The sequence below is a fragment of the Vombatus ursinus genome, unplaced genomic scaffold, assembly GCF_900497805.2.
Source record: "Vombatus ursinus unplaced genomic scaffold, bare-nosed wombat genome assembly UNPS02014791.1, whole genome shotgun sequence".
Taxonomy (NCBI): domain Eukaryota; kingdom Metazoa; phylum Chordata; class Mammalia; order Diprotodontia; family Vombatidae; genus Vombatus; species Vombatus ursinus.
The window spans coordinates 64,379,682-64,405,432 of record NW_020954569.1 but is presented as its reverse complement, the minus strand read 5'-3'; the positions used below and the strand labels follow the sequence as shown (position 1 = coordinate 64,405,432).

Sequence of the window (25,751 nt, the reverse complement as noted above, 5' to 3'; positions counted from 1 at the left end):
CTGGAGAAAGAAAAGGCAAATTACTTCAAAGTTTGCCAAGAAAACCCCAAATGGGGTCATGAAGAGTCAGACAGGCCTGAAAATGACTGAACAAAGCCATTGACTGGCCACGCCTTTGTTTTATTAATTTATTTTGATTTATCAACAATCACTTCCATAAGCTTTTGAGTTTTAAATTTTTCTCTCCCTCCCTCCCCAAGATGGCACGCAATCTGATATAGGCTATACATATACATTCCTATTAAACATATTTTCACATTAGTGATGTTGTAAGGAAGAATTAGAACCAATAGGAGGAACCACCAGAAAGAAGAAGCAAAACAGAAGAAAAAAATAGTAAATAGTATGCTTTGATCTGCATTCAAACTCCATAGTACTTTCTCTGGATGTGGATAGCATTTTCCATCATGAGACTTTTGGAGATGTCTTAGATCCTTGAACTGCTGAGAAGGGCTAAGTCTATCAACATTAGTCATTGCACAACTTGGCTGTTACTGTGTACAACGTTCTCCTAGTTCTGCTCATTTAACTCAGCATCAAGTCTTTCCAAGTTGTTCTGAAGTCTGCCTGCTCATCTTACAGCATTTCTTATAGCACAATAGTATTACATTACATTCAACTTGTTCAGCCATTCCCCAATTGATGGGCATTCCCTCAATTTCCAATTCTTTGCCACCACAAAAAGAGCTGCTATAAATATTTTTGTACATGTGGGTCCTTTTCCCGTTTGTATGATCTCTTTGGAATACAGCCCTAGAAGTGCTATTGCTGGGTCAAAGGGTATGCACATTTTTACAGCCCTTTGGGCATAGTTCTAAATTGCTCTCCAAAATGGTTAGATCATTTCACAACTCCACCAACAATGCATTAGTGTTTCAATTTCTCCACATCTTCTCCAACATTTATCATTTTCCTGTTTTGTCATGTTGGCCAATCTGATAGGTGTGATGTGGTACCTCAGAGTTGTTTCGACTTGCATTTCTCTAATCAATAGTGATTTAAAGCATTTTTTCATGTGACTATAGATGGCTTTAATTTCTTCATCTAAGAACTGCCTGTTCATATCCTTTGACCATTTATCAATTGGGGAATGACTTGTATTCTTATAAATTTGACTTAATTCTCTATATATTTTAGATATGAGACCCTTAGCAGAGACACTGATTGTAAAAATTCTTTTCCAGTTTTCTACTTTCCTTCTAATCTTGGTTGCATTGGCTTTATTTGTGCAAAAACTTTTCAATTTAATGTAATCACAATTATCCATTTTGCATTTTGTAATGTTCTCTATCTCCTGTTTGGTCATGAATTCTTCTGTTCTCCATAAATCTGAAAGGTAAACTATTCCTTGCTCTCCCAGTTTGCTTATAGTATCAGCCTTCATGTCTAAATCCTGAACCCATTCTGGTATTTTGGTATATGGTTTGAGATTTTGGTCTATGCCTAATTTCTGCCATATTGTTTTCCAGTTTTCCCAGCAGTTTCTGTCAAATAGTGAATTCTTATCCCAGAAGCTGGAGTCTTTGGGTTTATCAAACAGTACATTATTAAAGTCATTGGCTATTGTGTCTTGCATACCTAACCTATTCCACTGATCTACCACTCTATTTCTTAGCCAGTACTAAGTAGTTTTGATGACTGCTGCTTTATAATATAATTTAAGATCTGGAATGGCTAGGCCACCTTCCCTGCATTTCTTTTCATTAGTTCCCTTGATGTTCTGGACTTTTTGTTATTCCAAATGAATCTTGTCATTATTTTTTCTAGCTCTATAAAATAATTTTTTGGTAGTTTGATTGGTATGGCACCGAATAAGTAAATTAGCTTAGGCAGAATTGTCATTTTTATTATATTAGCTTGGCCTACCCATGAGCAACTGATGTTTTTCCAATTATTTAGATCTGACTTTATTTCTGTGAAAAGTGTTTTATAATTGCATTCATATAGTTCCTGGGTTTGTTTCAGCAGGTAGACTCCTAAATATTTTATAATGTCTACACTAAGTTTAAATGAAATTTCTCTTTCTATCTCTTGCTGTTGGGTTTTGTTCGTAATATATAGAAATTCCAATGATTTATGTGGGTTTATTTTATAGCCTGCAACTTTGCTAAAGTTGCTTATTATTTCAAGTAGTTTTTTACTTGATTTTCTAGGTTTCTCTAAGTATACTATCATATCATCTGCAAAGAGTGATAGCTTTGTTTCTTCTTTCTGGCCGTGCCTTTGATGGCCTTAAAAATCACATCATAACTTTAAGACAGTCATCTCTGGCATTTGGGAAGAGAACCATCTTAGAAGGAAGAGCCCAGGTCTTGAGAGGGCTTTATTCTTTACATTCCCTATGCACCTTTATCAGAAAACAGTGGGAGTGGGGAGTAGAGAAAAGGGCATTTCTCTCTCCATCCCCCCTCCACTGCCAATGGCATCCTATAACACAGTAATTCCCTCAGTAGGAGATGCCATGCCTAACAAAGGGCAGGCCCAGAGAGTCCAGCTAAGGAGCTGTGTGCAGCAGAGAAGAGAAGCAGCCCTGGAGAGTCTGGCAGAGCAAATCAAAGAAAAACTCTAATGAAATAAAGACATTCTACAAGCCAAAATACTCAGGGGATAAAACATCTACAGAAATGTATGCTGAAATATCACAACAAACAATGCAAGAAATTTTAAATGATAAAAAATTGGTAATTAATGAATTAAAGGAATCAAATAGTCTAACAAAATAAAAATAAATCCCACTGATCCTAGGTAAAAATAAGAATTAATAAAAACAAGTGACATAAAAGAACTGAAACATCAATGGAAGCAAAAAATTAGAAAATAAATGTAGTTAAGCAAAGATCAATGAATAAAGAAATTATAAATGAAGACTATGTTTAGATTTCCAAAGAATTTAAAAAGCAACTAAAGATTTGAAAGATAGGGCAAGAAGTATGAACCTTAATTAATATTTTAGGTCAACAACAACAATAAAAAACCCCAACCATACATTTTATTTGAGAAACTGGGAAAAATTATCAGAATTAAAAAAACTCACAAAATAGGCAATCCTCTGCAAGTGGAAAGATAGACCACTGCAATGGAAAAATCCAAAAATATAAGTTTCTAATAATAACATCATTATTCACATTTCTATAGTGATTTGAAGTTTGACGAGTAATTTTTTTTCACAAGAACCTGTGAGATAGATAAGGAAAGTATTATTATCCCCATTTTCCAGATGAGAAAACTATAGGTTAGTGAGGTAATATAACTTACTTATGATCACACAACTAGTAAGTGTCATATTCAGGATCTGTACCTAGTTCTTCCTACTTCTAGATTGCATTCTTTCCAAGGCAAATAAGTACTATATTTGAAAATCTGAGGATAAGTAATTACTCAAGCATTAAAATTATCTAGAAAAAATTAGAATCTCATCAAAAGAAATCAAAGATAAAGGTGGGCAAATATATATACAAGTCTTAAAGTAATAGGAATTGATCTGAAGATTACATATCTTGCAAATCCAAGCATACTGTTTAAAGGTAAAATAATATCTTTCAAAAACCAGAAAGAACTCAAAGAATTTATCAACAAAATTCCCAATTCAAAATTCCAAAATAAGACATATAAAGTATATCTTTGTCATTGAAACAGAAACAATCAAATTAGAAAAATACGATGCTAAAATGCACATTATGATTACCAAAAAAAGAAGAAATGTAAGTTGAAATGTATTCTTATTTGTAAGTAGGTGTTTTAAGTTGACAAGAAGAGGCAATGTTAAAAAAAGAAGAGGGTTGGGAGAAAGGAAGAGATTTGGTAATCCTCAAAACTCAATTTCTATCTTTAACAACAACAAAAAAGAGGATAACGCATCACAGAGAATCATAAAGAATTAAGAGATTGAAAGTGAGAAATGTAATTTAGTTTATAAATTAGTCTTCATAATAAAAATAGTTACAGAAGATAAAACTCAGTCTTTCCAGAAAACATTTGTCTTTAGGAATAAAGAGGAAAAAATGCCAGAAGACAAGCCCAATAACATTTATAAAATTCAATGTGAATAATATTAATTCCTCTAATTAAAAAAGAGTTATAGACTAGATTAAAACAAAATCCATAAATTATGATGTTTACAGGAAAGGCACATTTAATGTGAAATGATAAAGCTAGATTAAAATTAAAAGGATAGTTAAAATTCACCATGCAACTGCAAGTTAAAAAAGCAGCAGTGACAGGAAAGGATAAGTAAAAGGAACAAACCATTGGTAATTAATTAAAAAGGAGCAAGAAGGTGTTGTGAACAGAAAGATAGAGAGTTAGACACCTTCTCCACATTCTTAACTTTCAAACATCTTTAAAAAAAAAGGAATTATGCATCATATGTATACCAATTACAGCTGAATCCAAGGGACAAAGAAGAGCGAATGCTAGAAAGATAAAAATCCTTATGAATTAACACTGGAGAATTTTTAAAGTGTTCACTCAGTGCCCTTCTCCCGTAAGCCTCTATAGTTGCATTAAGGAAGTACAAGCTAACACAGGGGCTAGTAATTGTGGTCTGTTTTGGAATTCTCCCATGCTGCAGAAACTCTGCCATCTCACTTCACTCTCTGTCTGCCCTACTCCCCAGTCTGCTACAAGTAGAAAACAATGATTCTGTCCAGCCAGAGAGAGGAGAGGATGGTGGAAAACATGTTGCCTTCTGACTGAATCCAGTTTTATGTTAGGAAACCCCTCAGCCTATAGAAATTCTGCTAGGAACATTGTTTCTGCCCTTCTCCAACCATGAAAAAAGTATCAGCCCAGCTAGAAGAGGAAAAAAGATAGCCAGGGAGGAATTGGGATAGAAGTGGGGGGAACCATGTGTGGCTGTGTGGGGTCTGTAGGAAAGAGGACTGAAAACTCTATTTGGGGCAATTCTTGACCCCCTGAGAGGTTACTCAATGCAGAGACCTAGACTGGTGAACACTATTTTCCCCAGTTTGGTTAAAGAGGCTGAAGCAGTTTTGTTGTCCAGTCTTGGAGGTGTACCCACCAGCAAATGGAAAGTGACAGGAGAAAATAAGGAGGAAAAGGCTAAATTACCAAAGATTTCAAGAGGAAAAAAACTTTTTTTTTCAAATCCCAAAACACAAGTAGATCAACAAAGAAGATCCTAAAATCAGAAGGAAAGATGAGTACTAAATCCTGAAAGAAATTTCAAAGCTTTCTCAAATATTTCAAGATGAAGTAAAAATGACTCGATGCTTAATGGAATCCCTGTGGACTCCTATGAGAATAAGAAGCAACAAACAACTTCAGAATGGTTCAAAAGATAAAAGAAATCCATAACAGAAGAAATTAGGGATGAATACTGCTCAGAATGAAAAATTCTCAAAGCAAAGTTTAAAAACTCAATTAGCAAAATCAAAAAAATTGAACCCAAAGCAGAAAGTTTTTCTAAAGAAGTAAAAAGGAGAATAACAAATTTGGAACACAAAAATACTGTAGTGGAGGAAAACCTGGAGAAAGAGAAGCAAAAAGTAATAATATTAAAATAATGCATGGATTCTGTTCTACCCAAAGAAATTGACCTTGATGACAGAATTTAAGAATACTAAGTTTCCTTAGAAGGACATGACAAAAACAAAACAAAACAAAAATACCCCACAATATAATGAAGGAAAATAAAGGAAAACTGCTCAGAACTTTCTAGATATAAAACACCAAACGTTGCTTAATAAAATTCACACATATCCTCCAGAAAAAATAACAACTGTGCTTTTCAAACTCCAAGATATATTATAGTATATATATAGATATAGTATAGTATAGTATAGTATAATATAGATATATTGAAAAATTTCAACGACAAGTAACAAATTCTGCAAGCAGCCAGGAGAAATCCCACCAAATATATAGAGGAAGTCTGAAGTTCTGCTTTGCACCTATCAGATTCCCATTTCCTGATAGAAAGTTGATAGACTCAAGATACTTCTTTCCTTTCTTTCCTTCCTTTCTTGTTATTCAATGTGGTGGGGGGGTGGAGAAAGAGGAAACGAAGATAAATGCTTGTTAATTGAAAATAAAAGTCATATGCATCAGATTGGCAAAGATGGCCAAAAAACAAAATTACACTCACTGAAGGGGATATGGGAGGGGAGGCACACTATGCATCATTGATGGAGATGTAAATTGGTCCAGCCATTCTGAGAAGCAATTTGGAACCATACGTAAAAAGTCGCTATACTGTGACTTTAACCTAGAGATACCACTACTATGCATATAACCCAAAGAAATAAAACAAAGAGGAAAAGGACCCATAAGTACAAGATTAATTGTAGCAAAGAACTAAGGGAATACCCATCAACTAGAGACAAAACAAATTATGGACTGTGAACATAATGAACTATTATTGCATGATAAGAAGTGGGAGATGGGATGGATTCAGAGAAACCTGGAAAGATTTTTATGAACTTACAGAATTGAGAAGAACCAGGAGGACAATTTATACAATGACTACTACGTGTAAAGGAAATTTGACCAATGCAATTACCAACCACAGCAATACATATTTCCCCTCTCTAGACAAAGAAGTAATGAACTAGACATACGAATGAAACATACTTCTTTTTTTTTAAACATGGCCAATGAATGAATCTGTTTTGCTTGACTATGCCTATTTGCTTCAAGGGAAAGTCTTTACGTTGGAGGGTTGGAGGAGAGAGAAAAGAGATGATAATAATAATGCCAAAAAAGGGCAAAAGAAAGAAAAGAAAATCAATGAAGCATTTTTTAAAAATGCACAGAAGAGAAAAGGAGGGACAGGCAAGCAGAACAGCTCTGAAACTAACATACTGAATTTATTATATACTTTTAAAAAGGAAGCAAACAATGTGATGGAGATTTGTAGGTTCACATGTAATCTTTTTTCTGTTCTTTGCATATGGAAATGTTTGTGTTGCTATTTGTCAGTTTCAGAATACCAAAAAATTACACATATGTGTATGTATATATGTATATACGTGTGTATATATTACATATATATGTGTATATAATCTACATATAGGACCCTGCTCTTCTGCTTTGGAAGGGGTGCTGGCTGAATGAGAAGCATGGCTCTTGTTGCTACAGGTTGCAAGGTGTATCTTTTCCTACTTCCCTGTTTCCCTGGACTTAAAAGCTCAGGGGGATGTAAAAATTTATTTGTATCAAACTATTTAGGATTATGTATTAACAACAACTGTGGTTACAGCAGTTGGTTTAGCAGTCTATCAGTTCTTAAGCTGGATGACCAATGCTTTGCATAATTGATGAAATTTTCTTTATTTAACAAGTCCAAGTTAGAAATAAAGAAGGCTTCCCAGAGATTCATTAATTGAGGAGTCCCCGCACTGTTAATCTTAAATATTTCATGCCCCTCTTCTATTCAAATGGGAAACAGCTAGAGCAAAAGCAGAATTCGTGTTTTTCAAAATCTAGAAAAGTGAATGTGGCAACACACTGGTATAAGCATGAAACCAGCTGCTACAGTAATTTAATTTAATCAGTATTTAAGTACCTGTTTAGACATGTCTAGGCAGCTAGGTGGTGCCACAGAGCACAGAGCACTGAGGTTGGAGTCAGGAAGACTTGAGTTCAAATTTGACCTCAGATACTTACTAGCTGCGTGACCCCGGGCAAGGGATGTCACCTATGATCGCTTCAGTTTCCTCAAATGTAAAATGTGGATAACAACTGCTTATGTACTGCAGGGTTGTTGTGAGGATCAAATAAGATAATTATAAAGTGCTTGGCTCATAGTAGGTGCTACATTAACAAATGCTTATTGCTTTCTCCTTCTCACCTATATGCCAGACATTGTGGTACGTAATGGATATACAAAGAAAAAATGAAATGGTCCCTTCTCTCCAAGAGCTTTCGTTTTCCTATGTACATGAGGATAAGGACACGGTATGAACCCAGTTAAGTACATCCAAGGTAATTTGAGAAGGAGAGAGTAGTTAACAATTGAGAACGTCAGAGGAGATGGTTCCTGAGGAAGATAAAGACTCTAACAGACTAAGATGAAGAAACCATACTTTTCAGGCCTATGGAATAGAAGGTTTTGTGCTAATGCACATAAGTGGAAGATGGGATGCTGGCTTTGGGGAATAGCTAGAGTGCCAATTTGGCTGAGACATGGAGACCATGACAGAGTAGAGCCTCAAATGCCAGGCAGAGAAGCCACTGAACGTTTCTGGGTATGGAACAGACGTCATCCGACTGTGCTTTAGGAAGATTATTTTGGCAGCTGTGTGGAAGGAGAACTGGAAAGAATGATCACTTAAGTGACTATTTAGAGTGGTACAGGTGAATGTTGGTAGGAGGGAGAAGAGATAGATGTGAGAAATGTTCTAGAGGAAACGGTACATAGTTCCCAAATTGAACAAAACTCAAATCATCCTCTTTGCCCCAAACTAGTGGTTCTGCTGATCATTTCAAAAGCAGATGGAAAGTTCCATGTTACTACACACAAAACTATAAAGCCATTCAAATAGATAAAACTACAAAAGATGATTGATCTCAATCGAGACAGTTGATTGTGTAGACCCTAGTAGAGGGTGCCAGGTTAAAAAGGTGAGTTGTATGATGGTCGTTTCAATCTTTTTTTTTTTCAGTTGTGTCAGACTCTTCATGACCCTGTTTGGGGTTTTCTTGGCAAAGATACTGAAGTGGTTTGCCATTGCCTTCTTCAGCTCATTTTACAGATGAGGAAACTGAGGCAAACAGGATAAAGTGACTTGCCGAGGGTCACATAGCTAGTAAGGGTCTGAGGCCAGATTTGAACTCAGGAAGATGAGTCTTCCTGACTCCAGGCTCAGCATTCTATCCACTGTACCATCTAGCTGCTCTTGCATGATGGGTATGAATGAATACAGATAGTTGCTGGATCTCCTTTACCTTTTTAATGCCCAGGTGCCGATGACATCATAGAAACAACTAAGTAGGCAAATGAACCCATCAAAATGAAAACATAAACAGGTATAGATCTTGTGGTTATAGAGTCTTCTTGACTTGCTTTTAGACAACTCTGTAGTTGTCACAATACATTACTATTTATGTACTATGGGAACATATTCTGGTTAGATTTCATAAGCCACTGCTATTCTGAGAAAAATGCCAAGAAATGACTAATAAAATATTTCTTTCTGGAGTACTTATTGATAACAAATCAAAGTTTTGGTATCATAAGTGGTATGAGTGATTGCTGCTGTCAAGATTCTCTCTAGGAAATGATTTAAGCATGAATGGTTTGTTAAAGAAACTTTTAAAAGAACAGCTGATATTATGATAAGCTAGTGCTAAATCTACTGCTTATTACTAATGAGAGGAGACAAGAAAAAGAGCAAGCAAATCAATCATAACTTACCTACTTAGTATCTACCATGTTCTCAACACTTTGACAGGTGTTACAGGGGATACAATCAATCAACATTTAAGTATCTCCTACCATATGTGCCAGGCATGATGCTTAGTGCTGGAGGTAAAATGGCAAAAATGAAAGAGCCCCCGCCTTCAAACAGTTTACATTTTATAGGGGAAGACAATCTATACACATAGATACACAAAGTATATGCAAAAAAATAATTGGAGAAGGGGGTACTAGCACCTAAGAAGACCAGGAAAGGCCTTTATCTCATGAAGGAGATGAACTGAGCTTTGGAAAAAAGTAAGAGGTGAAATGAGAGAGAATTTCAGGCACGGAGGACAGCCTATATAAAGACCGACGTAGGAAATGCAATATTGTGTGCGAGAAGGTCATTCGTGATTTCCTCAGTTTTTGGCTCCTCCTCCTAAGTCCCACAGCAAATTACACTGAATTTATTTTTCATATTGTATGTATTTATATACGTTCATTTGTATTTACTTGTATAGGTCCATGCTGTTTTTATAAATAAACTGTAAACTCCTTTAGGTTTTGTCTCAGTGACTGACATGCAGTGGGCGTACGTAACAAATGCTTTTCAACCGGATAATTTTTAATTGGAAGAGGGAGAGCCAAGGCAGGGACACCAATCAGGAAGCTATTCCTTCGACGACCATGGAAGAGAGGGTGAGGCTGACAACCTTGTGCAATTCTGCCTCTCTTAAATCGAATTCATAAGCCAGTCAAGAGATCACCCCTCTTCAAAAACCCAGGACAAACCACAACAATAGCACAGGGGAGAAGCGATGAAGGCTTAAACCAGGGTGGTGGTGGTGGCTCTGAATGGAAGGGAGGAGGGGTATGTGAGAGATGCAGCAAAGGTAGAAAGGACAAGTTCTGAGAGCTCAATGGATACAATGGGTGAGGATGTGGGCCTGGATGCTGGGAAGCCTGGGGAAGTTCTCAAGAAGAATGGGTTTGGGGAAGAATGTCATGAGTTTGGTTCCAGATATATTAAGTTTGAAATGTCTTGGGGAAATCCAGTTCAAAATATCCAATAGGCAGTTGGTGATGTGGGTCTGGAGATTAGGAGAAACCAGGGCTGGATATGAATGAATGGGCGTACCGTGCTAAGCACTGGGGATACAAATATTTTAGTGGACACAATCCCCGCTCATAGGAAACTCATATCTGAGTACCTCTTAATGAGGGTGATAGCAAACATTGGAAGTTTCAACTGCAAGTCAGATAGAAAAGTACCATGATCTTTAAGACGCAGCAGCAAGGCAGACGGTAATGCATCTTCTTTAACGTCATCTCCACAGATAAAACAATATCTGTTTTTGATTTTGAACCATTTCACAGTACCAAGGACTCTGTGCTGACAATGTTTTTCTTTTTCCTGCATCTTTCATAGCTCTGTTTGCTTGAGGAAGTGATGGGGGTAGGGCGTGGGGGGTGAGGCATCACATCTGCAGAAGCAGTTGCTAGGTTACCTCTCTATAGTGGCTGCTTCTGATGGCTGTGGGGGTTGGGAGTCATCTGCAATGAAACCTGCGGGAGCAGATCAAGTCACCAACAAAAAGAGGATCCAGACAGAGCTTTGGGAGCTAGCCATTTTTAGTGAATGTGACCCGGATGAAGAGGCAGTGAAGGCTCCTGAGAAGCAATGGTTGGACAGGTAGGAGGAGTGCTAGGAGAAGAGTGCCATGAAAACCTAGAAAGCAGAGAGTATCTAAGGGGAGTGAGTGATCTAGAGTGACGAGCTGAATGAAGAGAGGTCAAGAAAGAAGACTTCGAAAAGGGAATCAGATATGGTCATTAAAAGAGCATTGTTAACTTTGGAGAATGGTTTCAGTTGAATGATAAAGGTTGGAGGCCAGACTGTAAGGAATGCAGAAGAGGAAAGGTAGTGAAGCCAACAATGAATGTAGACAGTTTTCTGGGAGTTGGTCTGTGACAGGCAAGCAATCAATAAATAGCTTGAGGTAATGACAGGGTTAAGTGATGGTTTTTAAGCACTGGGGAAACATCAGCATGTTCATAAGTTTCTAGAGCTAGTAGATAGGGAGGGAAGACTGAAGATTAGAGAGAGAGAGAGGAGACGATTGTGGGACAATCTGTAGGAGAAGATGGGAAGGAGTGGGGTCCACAGGTCCAAGTAGAGGAGTTCACTTTTTTTTAAGAAGGGCAATCACTTCATAAGAGATTGGATAAGGACCTTTTGGGCATACAGAGTTTATTTTAAGTGTATGATTTCAGGCGTCTTTGCACAAATTGAGGTGAGAGCATTCAATGTTTAAAAAGTTAAGGGGCAGGGGCATCTAGGTGGCGCAGTGAATAGAGCTCTGGCCTTGGAGTCAGGAGGACCTGAGTTCAAATCCATCCTCAGACACTTAACACTTACTAGTTGGGTGACCCTGGGCAAGTCACTTAACCCTGATTGCCTCACCAAAAAGCAAAAAAAAAAGTTAAACAAGGACAATATTATAGAATGAACTGATAATCTAGGGACTCTGTTTAGAGAATCTTAATATTATGGATTAATATTATGGATCATATTGATAGGATGTTGCCCCTAGATTGGCTGAGAATCCCATTTTTAACAAAAGAGATGGACCTAAAGGCCCTCTATGGCTATCTGGGTCTGACCAGATACCAACTGAGGCAACAGGGGCATGAGGGAAAGGAGATGAAATCTCTAGGGGTCAGGAGAGACTTATAATGGTTATTCATGGTTAATTAGGTACAAAAAAAAGGTTATGGGGTAACTGGAGAGAGAAATATGGGCAAAAAAAAAGGTGAGGTGACTTTCTGTGAATGTCCTAACTGTGTATAATATTTCCACAGGTACCCATCACAGCTGAATTGGGCTTAGGATGTGTGCTAGTGGGATTGTGGGAAAAATACAGAGTGGTGAATAAAACTGTTCTAGATGCAGAGACTACAGGAGTTTTGGGAGCGGCAAGGACTAACAACTTCCTAAATATTACATGACTGTCAAATGTGCATCTGTCCCATTCAGAGCAATGAATGTCTCCCATGTCTTCATCAGTGTCCCTTATGCATAAGAGAAGATTCCATGTGAGAAAATGCAAGATGGGTCTGCAGTGTTTGACATGACAACCAAAAGCAAATGGGACTACACCAGCCAAAGGAGTAACAGTGGCATTTCTTCGGGTAGCAAACAACTGGACACAAAGTAGCTGCTCATCAATTGTGGTATGGTTGAACAAATTGTAGTATCTGAATATTATGAAATATGATTGTACTGCAAGAAATGACAAATATGTAAAATTCGGAGAAACATGAGAAGACTTGTATGGCCTGATGCAAAGTAAAGCAAACAGAACTGCTAAAACAATATAAACAATGACATAAATGAAAAGAAAAATAAAACAAAGCCCAATACTGTGTAATTATAATGACTAATCTTGACTTCGGAGATGGGAAAATGCACCTCTGTCCTTTCATTGGAAAGTCGGGGGGTAGAAAGTTGCATAAGCAGTTAGACAAGGTAGCTGTATCTGTTGGTCATGCTTAACTGTTTTTATTCTTTTTTCACAATGCAAAGTTTATGGTGGGGAAGGTTAGGGAAGAATATATCTGAAATTGACTGTTACGTAAAAACAAATGCATCCATAAAACTTTAAAAAAATGTGATTTTAGGTCACATTAAAAGAGATACAATGTCTATAATGAGGGAGTTGATAATACTGCTATGCTCTGGTTTGGTCAGATGATATCAGGAAGATTACACTCAATTCTGCATGCCACATTTTAGAAAGAACAGTGATAAGAGGCAAAGGATGCAGAGGATGCTAAGAATCATGCTGTTTTAAAAATATCAACAATTTTCAATTTGACTTGTAATATTCTACATGTGAGATCTTTGTCCAGTGACCAAGGCATAAATAGACTGTTGAATTGATAGAGGGGCTGAAGCATATCAATCTTGAAATTCTTGCTATAAATAAAATCAGAAGAATGAAGGAAACTGTAGCTAAATGGAAGAATGGCTTACAGATACTCCTGGAAGAAGAAAATAAAGTAGTTTTTTATTATACATCAGAGGAAAAAAAGAAACATTATTTTATGGGACATCTGGCCATTACATATTATAGTATTAATGATAATTATTACAAAAAGACCACCATGAAAATAATTGCAATGTAGATATCAACATCAGTTCCTGAAGATAATGTAATAAGGTAATTCTACAAAGAAATTTGATAAGACCATACAAATTAAATCATCATATACTCTGATACTTAGTTACTTCAGTACAAAGGTGGGAAATGGCAAGGGTGAGGAGAAACATATGGGAAAGAGGAAGGAGGAATGAAAGAAATCAAAAACTTATAGATTACACAGAGGCCTCATGCCTATTTATCATGAACATTTACTTTGAAAAAAAGAATTGGTGGCCACCAGACACGGCAACATCAAATAATATACCAGAGAATGAAACATTATATTTTAATAGATGGGAAAAGATTTGCTTTTCACATGAGACTTATGTGAGTCATCTGTCTGTATATAGTCAGACCATCAACTCCTTAGAGCTAAGAACAGAATCATTTAAAAAAAAAAACAAGGAAAATTAGAAAAAGATCCTGTAAATTGAAACAACCCTAAATTACTTAAACAAGTAACTGAAAATCAAAAATGATAAGTAGACTGCAGAACTGCTATCAACGCCAACTCTAATAATTTCATCCAGAGTAATTAGTTAGTATAAATTAATTGACCCAACAAGAAAGCCGAAAGAGTTCAGAAAAATGACTTATTCAGGAAATAACTGATTTCTTTGTCAGAGAAAAATGGCCAGGTTAGAATATAAACTCACTTACAAAATCTTAAGATGGATGATTATGGATATATTGTCTCAAAGCAGTAGAAGGTGAAACCAGTTTAAAGAAAACTTGGCAAGGTATCCAGCCAAACAAAGTAATCCCAAGGGCATTCAAGGCTGATTATGGCGATGCTCCATCATGGAGTACAGGTCAAAGAGAGATTCCCTGTGAATTGTGAGATCCTCTGGCTCCTCCTGTTTGTGGATGACATTGTTCTAACTGCACTAAGCCTTAGAACACTGCATAGCTGCCTGAGTTTAACTTGTCGATCCATTCAGGAAATACCAAGCGGGTGAAGAATTGTCTGTATGTCAACATGCATTTGGATGAATGACCTATAGAGCTCACCCAACAGTACGCATATCTGGGACAGACAGTAGAGAGGGACAACAAGCTGGGTCCTGAGTTGAACAGGAGAAGGAGGGTGGGTTGGATTCCATTTGGGAAACAGCAAACTTTTACTGACCCCAAGCTTCTTATGAAACAATTATAACCATCTTGGCAATCAGAGCTATCCCTGCAGAATGATCTGCATTGGGAAGAAATGGGTTCCTCCTTCCTAGAGGTCCTCAAGCAAAGGTTAGTTGACTGCTTATCAGGATGTTGTAGAAGGCTTTTTTATTTAGGTACAGGGTTGAACAAAGACAGCGCCTAGTATCCCTTCCTACTTGTTGAATTAAGTTAAGTTGAAATGAATTGATGATAGTAATAGTAGGTAAAAGTAGTTACTCTACCATACGGGACATTGAAGATAGGCAGAGGGAAGCAATTTCAAGCAATAAATTAAGGGAGAAAAAGAAACAATACAAGCTGTAGCTATTTGATAAGTGCTATCAAAATTTGGAGCAAATGTGACAAGTGAGACATAAGACCAAGATGCAGAGTTAGGGACAAGCAAATGACCCTAGAAACTTCAGCTATCCCCATAATTTGGAGAATACACGTATCTTCAGTCTGGGAAAAACTGTAGTTCATGTTACTGATCTTTTTCAGCTGAGATCACATATGTCGGACACTCACATGCTACACAATCACAAAGGAATGTCTTCCAATGAGAAAGATACCACAGTAAATAATAAAGGAGAGACAGCAAAGGGGAGAGAGGGCTTCAAACTTTACTTTTCCACAGCAGCTAAATTTAATGCAATCTGGGCAGAGTAGAGAACAAACATATGAGTGAAAAACACAGGTTGCCAGGCAAAGGAAGAGACAGGAGTCCATCAATTAACTTAAGCTTTATTTTCACTCTTTTCTTCAAGACAACTTACAATACAACTTTACTTTCTTTTTTTTAATTTTTTTGGTTTTTATTTTTAATTAATTTATTTTGAATTATCAACAATCACTTCCATAAGCTTTTGAGTTTAAAATTTTTCTCCTTCCTCCTCCCCATCTTCCTCCCCAAGACAGCATGCAATCTGACAACTTTACTTTCAATGCAAATCATTTTACTTGCATTATTTCTTCCAAATTTCTGATTTTTTTAATCTGGGGCTTTGATTTCCCAGAGGATACATGAAGCTGCAAACCTACTGCTAACAGTTGAGCAGAGGTCAGCTTTAACTTGCTTCACACTTTGATTATTTGGGCAAATTACCATCGAGTTAAGTAGACATCTAAAGATAGGATTTGCCTTAATGGCTCTGTTAAATATCCTTTTTTCCCTCCGGATTCCTAGGCTTGGATGCTCAGCAATTGAGGCAGGTCAAATTATCCCCTAATTGTGAACACTAAATATTTCTAACCTGCCTATTATCTTAAATGATAATATTAAAATTGAAATATTTATTATTCCTCTGCTTATTTTCACATGAAATGACCCAGATGAGATGTTATTTCTCCTTTCTCTACCTACCACTCCCTGATACAGCAGGTCAGGGAAAGGGCTAAATAGACAGACATCTTGTGCTTGGTTTTACTCAGAAGAAGGGACACAATTTCTTCCTCTTCAGAGTGGAATGAATAAGTTAATAGAGCCCTAAGGGATAGCTGAGTGTCCTGCCCTGAAAAATGCTCCAAATAGGGTTTGACACTAGCCTGAAAGAACTTCCTCAGCTCCAGAAAGGTCAATGATTACTCTACTCACTAAAAGCATCAAGAATATTATGTGTATTCTCTTTGAGAACATGACTAACTCCTTATGACACATACCTGTCTTTGAATTTATAAAGTACCAAACAGTTTCCATCATCCTATATGATGATTGTGTCACTCTGATGAAGGCAGGTGTTCTTATTCCCATTTTCACCTTCCTGACATATATATTGTTGTAGGTGAAATGGATGAAGAGCAATGGAGTAAGAAATTTGGAGATCTGGGGCCTAATCCAGTCTCTGCCATGAATCAGGCATGAGACCAGAGAAATCACTGTCACTTCTCCGGGTCTTTTAGTTCAGTCTATTTACTATTTGATTGACCCTAAAACCAGAATTCTAATGGTGGATTATGTATTCAATTAGAGAATATTTATTTTTCTACTTACTGTGCTCTCATTTAAGCAAAGATTTTCTTCTTAACTTTAAAAAAATATGCCCATTAAATCTAACCACACCACTTCAGGAATACTCTTTGAGCCCTGGAGATTTTTAAGCACTTTATAGATCTATGTCAAATCTATGTGTGGCTTACATGTCATTTTTTGAAAAAATTTGACTTTAAAATGGAAGTAGTTCATTTAAAATATTAGCATATGGTAGTGCTAACATATGTTTTCTTTATTAAGGATGATTCTTACTAGGTACAAGTAGTAAGAATTGCAGAGCCTAACAGGAAAGCTTCAAATTAATCTTCAAATGCTTTAACCAAATATAAAAGCTTTTCCCTAAGTTCTCTGGATGAAATCTTTATCTGTGCTTACAGGCTCAGACAAATGTATTCAAAATGCACCATCCTCGTCTCTTACCATGGCTGATTGGAAGCTGCTAAAACAAAGACAAGGTCTTCAGATCGGGCCAACCCATCCATCTGCATTAGTAATTCTGTTTTCATCCGAAGACTTCCTTCATGCTCTCCCCTACCAAGAAGAAAAAAAGCATGAATTTCCAAATTGATGGGGAACCATCACTTTCATTTCTAACAGTGTAACTCACAGTAACTAACTCCTAGTCACTATTTCAAATTCTTTCCAACTACAAACCATGATTAAGTTATACTAGCTAACACTCATCCATTATGTCAAATTCCCCCTTCATTTCACTGCACTAAGAAGCCACTGATACTGAAGCCAAAAAAACGAAAACAAAAAACATATGACTTAGTTTAATCTTGGCATAAAGATTAACAGAATGGAAATGAGTGAATGCTAATGGTGGTATTTAACAGAAAAAGCCATCAAATCGAGGATTGGCAGTAAACTAGGAAACAGCAGAAGACAAGGGTGTTATTGGTGTTATTGGTGGATTAAAGGCAATGAAGCTGTGTCCATCTGCAGCAATACATGTATTATATAGTCTCTTTATAAGCCAATGTACACAGGCTGCCTATTTTAGGGATCTGAAATTGTCATAAGAAGATACATTAATAGCCAAACTGAAGCTGTTTTCCATGCTTCTGATGGAAGAACCAATATAAGTATAATGAAGGTAAAGCCTACCCCATATGCAGTCAGAATGGTTTTCTGTACTTTCTGTACCCCTGTCCTTTCCTCCAAAAACCACTGCCAATAAGGGAAAAAAACTCTTTTTGTAGACTTGGATAACTCATATTGGCTACCTGCATTAACCAAATCATCAGAAAGTTGCTCAGCCATTTGTTTTCACTTTGTTTCTTTAGACTCAACTAAAAGGATGAGCATTTAAATTCTTGTCTTTTGAGGACAGTTAGGTGGCACAGTGCATAGAGTGTTGAGCCTGGAGTCAGGAAGACCTGAGTTCAAATCCAGCCTCAGACACTTACTAGATGTGTAACTATGGGCAAGTCACTTAACCCTGTTTGCCTCAGGACCCTCATTTGTCAAATGAGTTGGAGAAGGAAACAGCAAATCATTCCAATATCTTTACCAAGAAAACCTCAAATGCAGTCACAGAGAGTCAGAAACAACTGAACAACAACTTTTTTTTTTTTTAGGCAATTGGGGTTAAGCGACTTGCCCAGGGTCACACAGCTACTAAGTGTCAAGTGTTTGGTCTGAGGCCAGATTTGAACTCAGGTCCTCCTGACTTCAGGGCTGGTGCTCTATCCACTGCGCCACCTAGCTGCCCCTGGACAACAACTTTGGAGGACAGTAGAACTTTCCTTTTCTTTCCCTAAAGGTGGAAACTCCACCCTTTCCTAACTATGACCCATGGCAAGTCACCTACTCTTCTTATCTGTAAAGTGATAAAGATGGAGAAGATGGCCTTTAAAGTCTCTTCCAGCTCCAGCTCTATGATTCTGTATAGAGGATGGCAAAGGGAGTAAGAAAGTTTGTACAGCAACACAGCATGGATCCATATTGTCTCCGGGAATTGCTTATCCGCTAATTGGACGGAGTTTCTTAAAAGATATCACTTAACAGAGGAGAGAGGGGAAGGAGGGAAAGAAACTGGAACTCAAAATTTTTTTTAAAAAAATTAAAATTGTTTTTATATGTCATTGGAAAAAAACAAAATATCTGGGAAAAAAGATACCACTTAAAATTTTTTTTTCCAGTACAATTCAAAATTTTATAGGACAATGACAAGATGGAACGCATCTGAAGAAGGACAAATGGGAAGTTGAGGGATCTAGACTATACCATGTAAGGACCAGTTATAGCTATTTCATACAGAAAAGAGTAGATTTGGGAATGGGACAGGAGACACGACAGCCATCTTCAAGTATCTGAAGAAGCCATCATGTAGAAAAGAAACTAGATTTGTTTTGTTTGGCCCCAGAGGACTCAACTAGGAACAGATAGAAATTATAAAGAAGTAGAATTGTTTGATGTAAGAAAAACTGCCAACAGTTTTCCAACAGTAAAAATTGTCCAAAAGCTACCCATACTGCCTGGGAGTTAGTGGGTTCCCTGCCTCTGGAGGTAAATCAAGAAGCTGCTGTCAGTAATGCTATAGAGGGGATGCCTATTCAAATACAGGTTGGACTAGATGACCTCTGGCATCCACGCCAAGTCCGAGATTCCAGGTTGGACAAGACGGCCTCCTTCTAACTGTAAGATTCTATAATGCCTTGAAACAACTCTGATCAAGGCATAAAACCAAAAAATAAAGTATCTTTCAGAAAAAAAGGAGAATAATTCACAGGCTGGATAGCTGTTCTTTGTTGCTGGTAATGTTAGGAAGTACTGAATCTTTGGCCACAGCATGTAAGATATTGGTTTAGATATGCTGCATACCTGATCTGATGTTACAGAGAACTAAGGTTGTTCGCCTGGCCTAGCATAGCAAAAAGGACTTTCTCTAGAGAGGGCTTTGTGAGGGTGTGGAATATAAATCTGACCTCTTCTTTAGTGCCTGCCCAGCTCTGTGGCTGAGAGACAGTCCTTGGATCCAGAGAAAGCTGCTACGTCCAACTCATTCATGCCAGCAAGATGATGCTGGCAGCATAGTACATTGGGCCTGGATGATCTTCAGTCCTGAAAACCACTCCTGGCGGAGGATAAATTTTTGCCAGTCAAAGAAACTATTTAGAGCATCTATTCAGTTAACAAGATCTAATTTAAAGGACTTTCCATCTGTTTGCTGAAAATGTGTTGGCTTATTAATGGGCTCATTCTTCTGGTAAATGTTGATGGGTTTCTGATCATCAGACACACAAGAGGGGAAAAAATGACAACAAAAATATGTTATTGTGTAACAAAAGCCAAATCTTCACTCACCCCAGAGCAGTGCCTCTCTGACTCATTACTGACTCCAGTTCATCCAGAAAGATCGTCGAAGGGGCATGATACCGAGCAAGTTCAAATAACACCTGTACCAAGAAAAAAAAAAGCAACTGTTTAAATGCTCAAGTTAAAAGTCTTAGCAGCTCTCACTTAAGGGCTTATAAGGACAAAATCATTAAGCATTTATGCTGTACTTGGTGAATCATGATAACAGTTACAATCATTGCACTTATTCATCCTAGCACTACCCCTTGGGGTTCAATGGTCTTATTTCCATTAATCATTTGTTAAAATTCTATCCAGAAAGGGTAAGTGATTTGCCCAAGGTTACCCAATCCTCAGTGAGTAAGCTCAAAATGGGAACTCACTCCCTGACTTCCCAGTCTAGTGGTTAGCCCCTGCTAACAAAACAGAAGCTAGAAGTGCATCATAACATATGGGCACAACAGCTATATTTTTTAAAAGCCACTCACAATGATTTCTCTCATCAGTAATAGATTTATGGTTACAAATAATTGCTAGGAATAACTGCAGAAGGGTTATTCTAGGAAAGGGGGTGGGGAACAGAAGTAACAGGATGTGCAATAAGACTTTAGTTTCCCAAAGAAACCAGGTCCAGATTGATCATTAGAAATACTCTAGTTTAAACAGTCTCCTGTTTATTTCCTTGCTATAAAACATGATGATCACAAGGTTGGAAATGAATGGAGCAACTGCAATCTACTCTAACGAAGAATAAAAAGTGAAAGAGACAACATCACAGAGTTATATCACAAATGCCCTTAAGTAAGCTCAACTACATGCATTAAACAACAAAGAAAGAAAAATAAAAAGAAAAACTAGATTTGCATACAGCAATGGAAGCACAAAACCATCTGGTGGCACTGGGAGATATGTCATCCACAGGCCATGTTTCTTGAGCCTCACCCTCAAGTCCCCTGGAACTGGGACAACCCACAAGAAGAGCCTCAACCACTGATTTACCCTTCTCATCCTCAAATGATAAGTAACAAGGTCTCATCTAGCTACAGTTGGATAAGACTGCCATTTAAACTCCTAAACTTCATGAGATTGAAGGCATTGGAAGGAAGCTAATTTTGACTACGAAGGATTACTGCTTTAGGGGCTGACTGCCTAACCCCAGCATATGATAAAATCACAGTGTGCTGCATACTAACCTTTTTGTTTTTACTAAATTGTCTTCTAGGGTAATCGCCTCATTTTACAATTGAAGAAAATGACCTCAGAGAAGTGAAGTGATTTACCCAAGGTCAGAAAATGGCAAAAGGGAGAGTAAAACCTGAGGGCCCCAACTCTTAGTCCAGTGTTCTTTCCACAATATCAGAATATAGAAGTGATGAATATGCTTAAAATAGCATACCTAAGGATCTCCAAGGACTTGGCGGAAGTCAGGTGGATCCTCTATAGAACTTGTGGAATTGAAAGAAGGTAGGTATCAACAAGTTGCATGCATTTGCTAAAGAGATCACTCAACTATTCAATAGCAATCACATTCTTAAGGGGCACGAACAAATGCCTTCACCCATTAGGAGAAGAGGTACATAACCAAACCGTTATCCATAAATAACTCTTTAATTGAAATAAGAGAAACCAATGTCAGGAAAACTCTCCTCTCTGATTTAGGAGAAGGTCCTAAAGGTCCTGTGAAACGCTTCTAAACAAAGAGAGCAGATTTATGCCAGGCCAGGTGGTTCTCCACCAAGCCGATGCCAAGGGCTTAGAAAGTCAAGACACGGTGTTCAACATGAGTTCTGACAGGATATGAATTCCTGAAGTCAGTGGAAGTTAGATTTTCCTTTTTTCAATTGGTTTTTTAAACACAAAGGATGGGGTAGGGTACCCAGTAAGAATTTATGATAGCGTATGCCTGTAATCCCTGTTAACAGGGAGGACAATGTTGGCAGATCTCTTGAATTTGGGAGTTCTGGGCTGCAGAGGGCTGTGCTGATAGGGTGTCTGAGTTAAGTTCATATTAATACATATGGTGATCCTTCAGGAGAAAGGGGCCATGAGGTTACCTAAGGAGGGGCAAACTGGCCCAAGTCAGAAATGGAATGGGTCAAAGCTCCCATGTTGATCACAGTGGAATCCTGTCCATAAGAAGTCCCTGTACTTCCTGCCCTTCCAGACAGGGCAAGAGAAAAAAGACGCAGTCTTTAAAATTTAAAAACAGAAACAAAAAGAGTTGGACTGGGCCAAGGAAAGCAAACAAAATTCTTCTCCACTAAATTGGCCTTAAACACAACAAAACCCCAAACAACTGAAACCCTACTGAAATGTGTGAATCTGGCGAAATGAATTTTCTGGTTAATTCAAGATTAACAAAAAACGCCTTTTTCAACCCACCCTTGATGTAAATGTTGTTAGTACATCCGAGCTGATTTACTTGTTTCACTTAAATCCAGTCTTCAGGGAACATTACTGAACTTCTCTCTGATAAAGTGCTTGCAGGGTTTTAGTATGATAGTCCTAAACATCAATTCTCATTACAGATAGAAAAGGTCTGGGAGACTGAGCTGAATGTGTACTGCTTCTGGGACATTCTGATTCTGATTGAAGTGTGCGTGTGTGTGTGTGTGTGTGTGTGTGTGTGTTCCAATTGTAGATTATGTGTTATTTTTTTGTTTTGTTTGCAGGGGTGAGGAAATGAATAAATTCTGAATGTTAACTTTTTAGAAACATTGGATTTATAACAAGTAGACCAGTTCTGTAAAAAATTAGGTTAATTGAGAATTCTGGTTAATTGGATCTTGGTTATTTGAGATTTTACTATATCCTTTTAGTACCTACTGATGGGAACACACACAGACCACAAATTTAAAGTCACTTAATAAGCTAAAAGTGACATAATGAAAGCTTCCAAATAAGCCACAATCTATTGAAAAGAAGCTGAATGGTAGGCCCAGGGAATACCATTTTCGCCACTGAAATATGAGAAGTAATTTTTTTTGACTACAGGAATATTTGAACAAATGAGATGTTTGTGAAAGCATTTTGTAAAACTTAAAGTACTATGTAAACATAAACTAACATTATTATTTTCTTATGCATACTCATTAAACATTCTTCTGAATGTAACAGTATAAATCTCATTGACTATTTCTCCATTCCACCCCCACCATGTTCAAGGGGTAGTTATACTTGGGATCTCACCATTACCCTTAAGGGTTCCATTTCCACAATAAAAAATGTTTATATTCTTCTACCTACCTCTTATCATTCTATCTCTCCCTCTGTCTCACCTTCCTAAAGCTATTTTTTGACCACATCCTACTCTACATAGAAAATATTCCAAACCATATTTTCTCTCTTCAAGCCTCTCAACAGAGAAGCATCTGGAAAAGTGGAGAGAACAGACCTGGGTTCAAGTCCTGCCTGAGACACGTACTAATTGTGTGTTCCTGGGCAAGTCACATAACCTCTTGGTTCTCTGGGCAACTAAATTTCAGAGCAGTTCCTGATTTGTATTGGTAGATGGAATTTCCTCAAACCAGGAGTTTCCTATGCTAATGAAATCACAGATCTAATTAAAAAAAAAAAGATAGAAAAGAAAATTGACACTTATGTGACACTTAAAGTTTACAAAGAACTTTATATATTATATCATTTGAGATAAAATATAACACATAATAAATGCAAAGTGCTATGTGAGTACATGGGAGGAATGGTTATTATTCAAGGGAGGGGCCAACTGAATAAAAGTTCAGAAGACTTCATGGAGGAAGTCATTGTTAAGTTGGTTTTTACAGAACATAGTAGAACTCAATAGCAGAATAGCAATTCTAGAAACGGGGACAAAGGAACAAAGGTAAGAAAGTGTGGGTTCATAAAGGGGACAGGAAGTAGTTCATGGTGGTTTGGAAGGCGGAAGACCTGAAAGAGAATAACTTCAATAATATGGAAGACAGATTCCACAAGGAAGTAGGGCAGTGCCAAACTGTGGAGGCCTTTGACTACCAAGTCTTGACTTAGGTGGCAATTGAAGACTTATAAGCAAAGGAATGATGTGAACTTGCTTACAAAATGCATAAAGAAGAGAAATCTGGCCACAGTGTGAAAGAGGGTTTGAGGGACATAGAGAGTAGAAATGGGAAGAACTATTAGGAGGCTAGTCTTAAGAGTCCAGGTAGGGTTAATGACAGCCTAAATCCGAATGGTGGCAATAGAAACAGGGCATATGTGAGAGATAACATGCAAGAGCAATTTCACAAGGCTTGGTAAATGGATTGCATGAGTGATGAGGGAGAAAAAAGTAAAAAAAGAGTAACAAGAATTCTAACCTAAGAGACTGAGTGAGTGTTGAGACCCCTGAGAAGCAGCCTGGGATGAAAAGAGTGAAGAGGAGTCAGGGAGACATGGATTCAAATCCAGCTGCTTCAGACACTTACTAGCTGTATAGCTCTGGGCAAATCACCAAACTTTTATGAACTTCAGTTTCCTCATCTGTAAAACAAAAATAATAGCAACTCCTACCTCGTAGATATGTGGTAAGGATCGATTGAAGTACTTTGCAAACCTTAAAAGCATAAACATCAACTATCATTATTATTATTATTGTTATTTAACGAAGTCAGATGCATATTTGTTACAAGGATTTTGCTTTTCCTTTTCTTTCTTTTTTTTTTAAAAGCATAGGGGAGAGGGGGCGGAGCCAAGACAGCAGAGGGAAAGCAGTGACTTGCTTGAGCTCTCCCCCAAACCCCTCCAAATACCTATAAAAAAATGGCTCTGAACAAATTCTAAAGCAGTAGAACCCACAAAAAGACAGAGTGAAACAAATTTCCAGCCCAAGATAACCTGAATGGTTGATCAGAAAGGTATATTGCGCCTGGTGGGGGAAAGGAGCACAGTTCTATGTGGGTGCGAAAGCCGCAGTGACCCTGGAGCAGGCCTCAGAGGACTGAATTGCAGGCAGCTGTTGAGGTTTCCAAACTTCTCAACCCATGAACGCCAAAGGCAACTTAGAAGGTCAGCGGGAAAAGTCTGTTTCTACAGTGGTAAGAGAGGAGCGCGGGGTCCGAGCCCCAGTCCTTGGGGCAGTGGCTGCTTCCTGAGCTTCCGGCCCACAGACTGAGGGGGAATTGAGTGGCTGATCAGAAGGGGATTACAAGGATCTCTTTGCCAGTGCTGAGGCAGGAATCTCTTGCTTTATCAGTGCTTGGATCTGGGTCACAGTTCTGGGTGGTGTCCTAGGGCGAGGAGGAGCGCTGGCGTGGTGGGGCTTGCGCTGGCGTGGTGGGGCTTGTAGTGGCTGTGGAGAGGAAACCCTCCTCACAGTTCCAAGACAGAAAAGAGTGCTCATAGACCAGAGCACAGGCCAGGAAAAGAGTAAACACCTTGCCCTTGATCTTACCACCTTGGAAGAACTGAAAATTTACAGGTCCCTAGAAGTATCTGAACACAGCTGCATAAACCCCTGAAGCTTGGGACAGTACATTTTCCACACTAGAAACAGACTCCTACCTTAACAAAGAGTCTACAACTCAAGTAATTGGCTGAGATCATGAGCAAGCAGTGCAAAAAGAATCAGACTATATTATCTTACTTTGATGACAAAGAAGATCAAAACATACAACCAGAAGACAACGAAGCCAAAGCTCCTACATTCAAAGCCTCCAAGAAAAATATGAATTGGTCCCAGGTCATGGAAGAGCTCAAAAAGAATTTTGACAAGCAAGTAAGAGAAGAAGAGGAAAAACTG

General features: G+C 37.9%; 1 protein-coding gene across 3 annotated transcripts in view; it reads right to left on the bottom strand.

Annotated features, from left to right (window-relative positions):
- Positions 1-25,751, bottom strand: part of KATNAL2 (katanin catalytic subunit A1 like 2) — a 120,023-nt gene that overhangs the window by 15,789 nt on the left and 78,483 nt on the right. For all 3 annotated transcript variants that reach the window (XM_027869027.1, XM_027869029.1, XM_027869028.1), the window contains 2 exons: positions 20,024-20,115; positions 17,132-17,242 (listed from right to left, as the gene is read on the bottom strand). In XM_027869027.1, the coding sequence (XP_027724828.1) occupies positions 17,132-17,242; positions 20,024-20,115 (203 nt within the window). The remainder of the gene's footprint in view (positions 1-17,131; positions 17,243-20,023; positions 20,116-25,751) is intronic.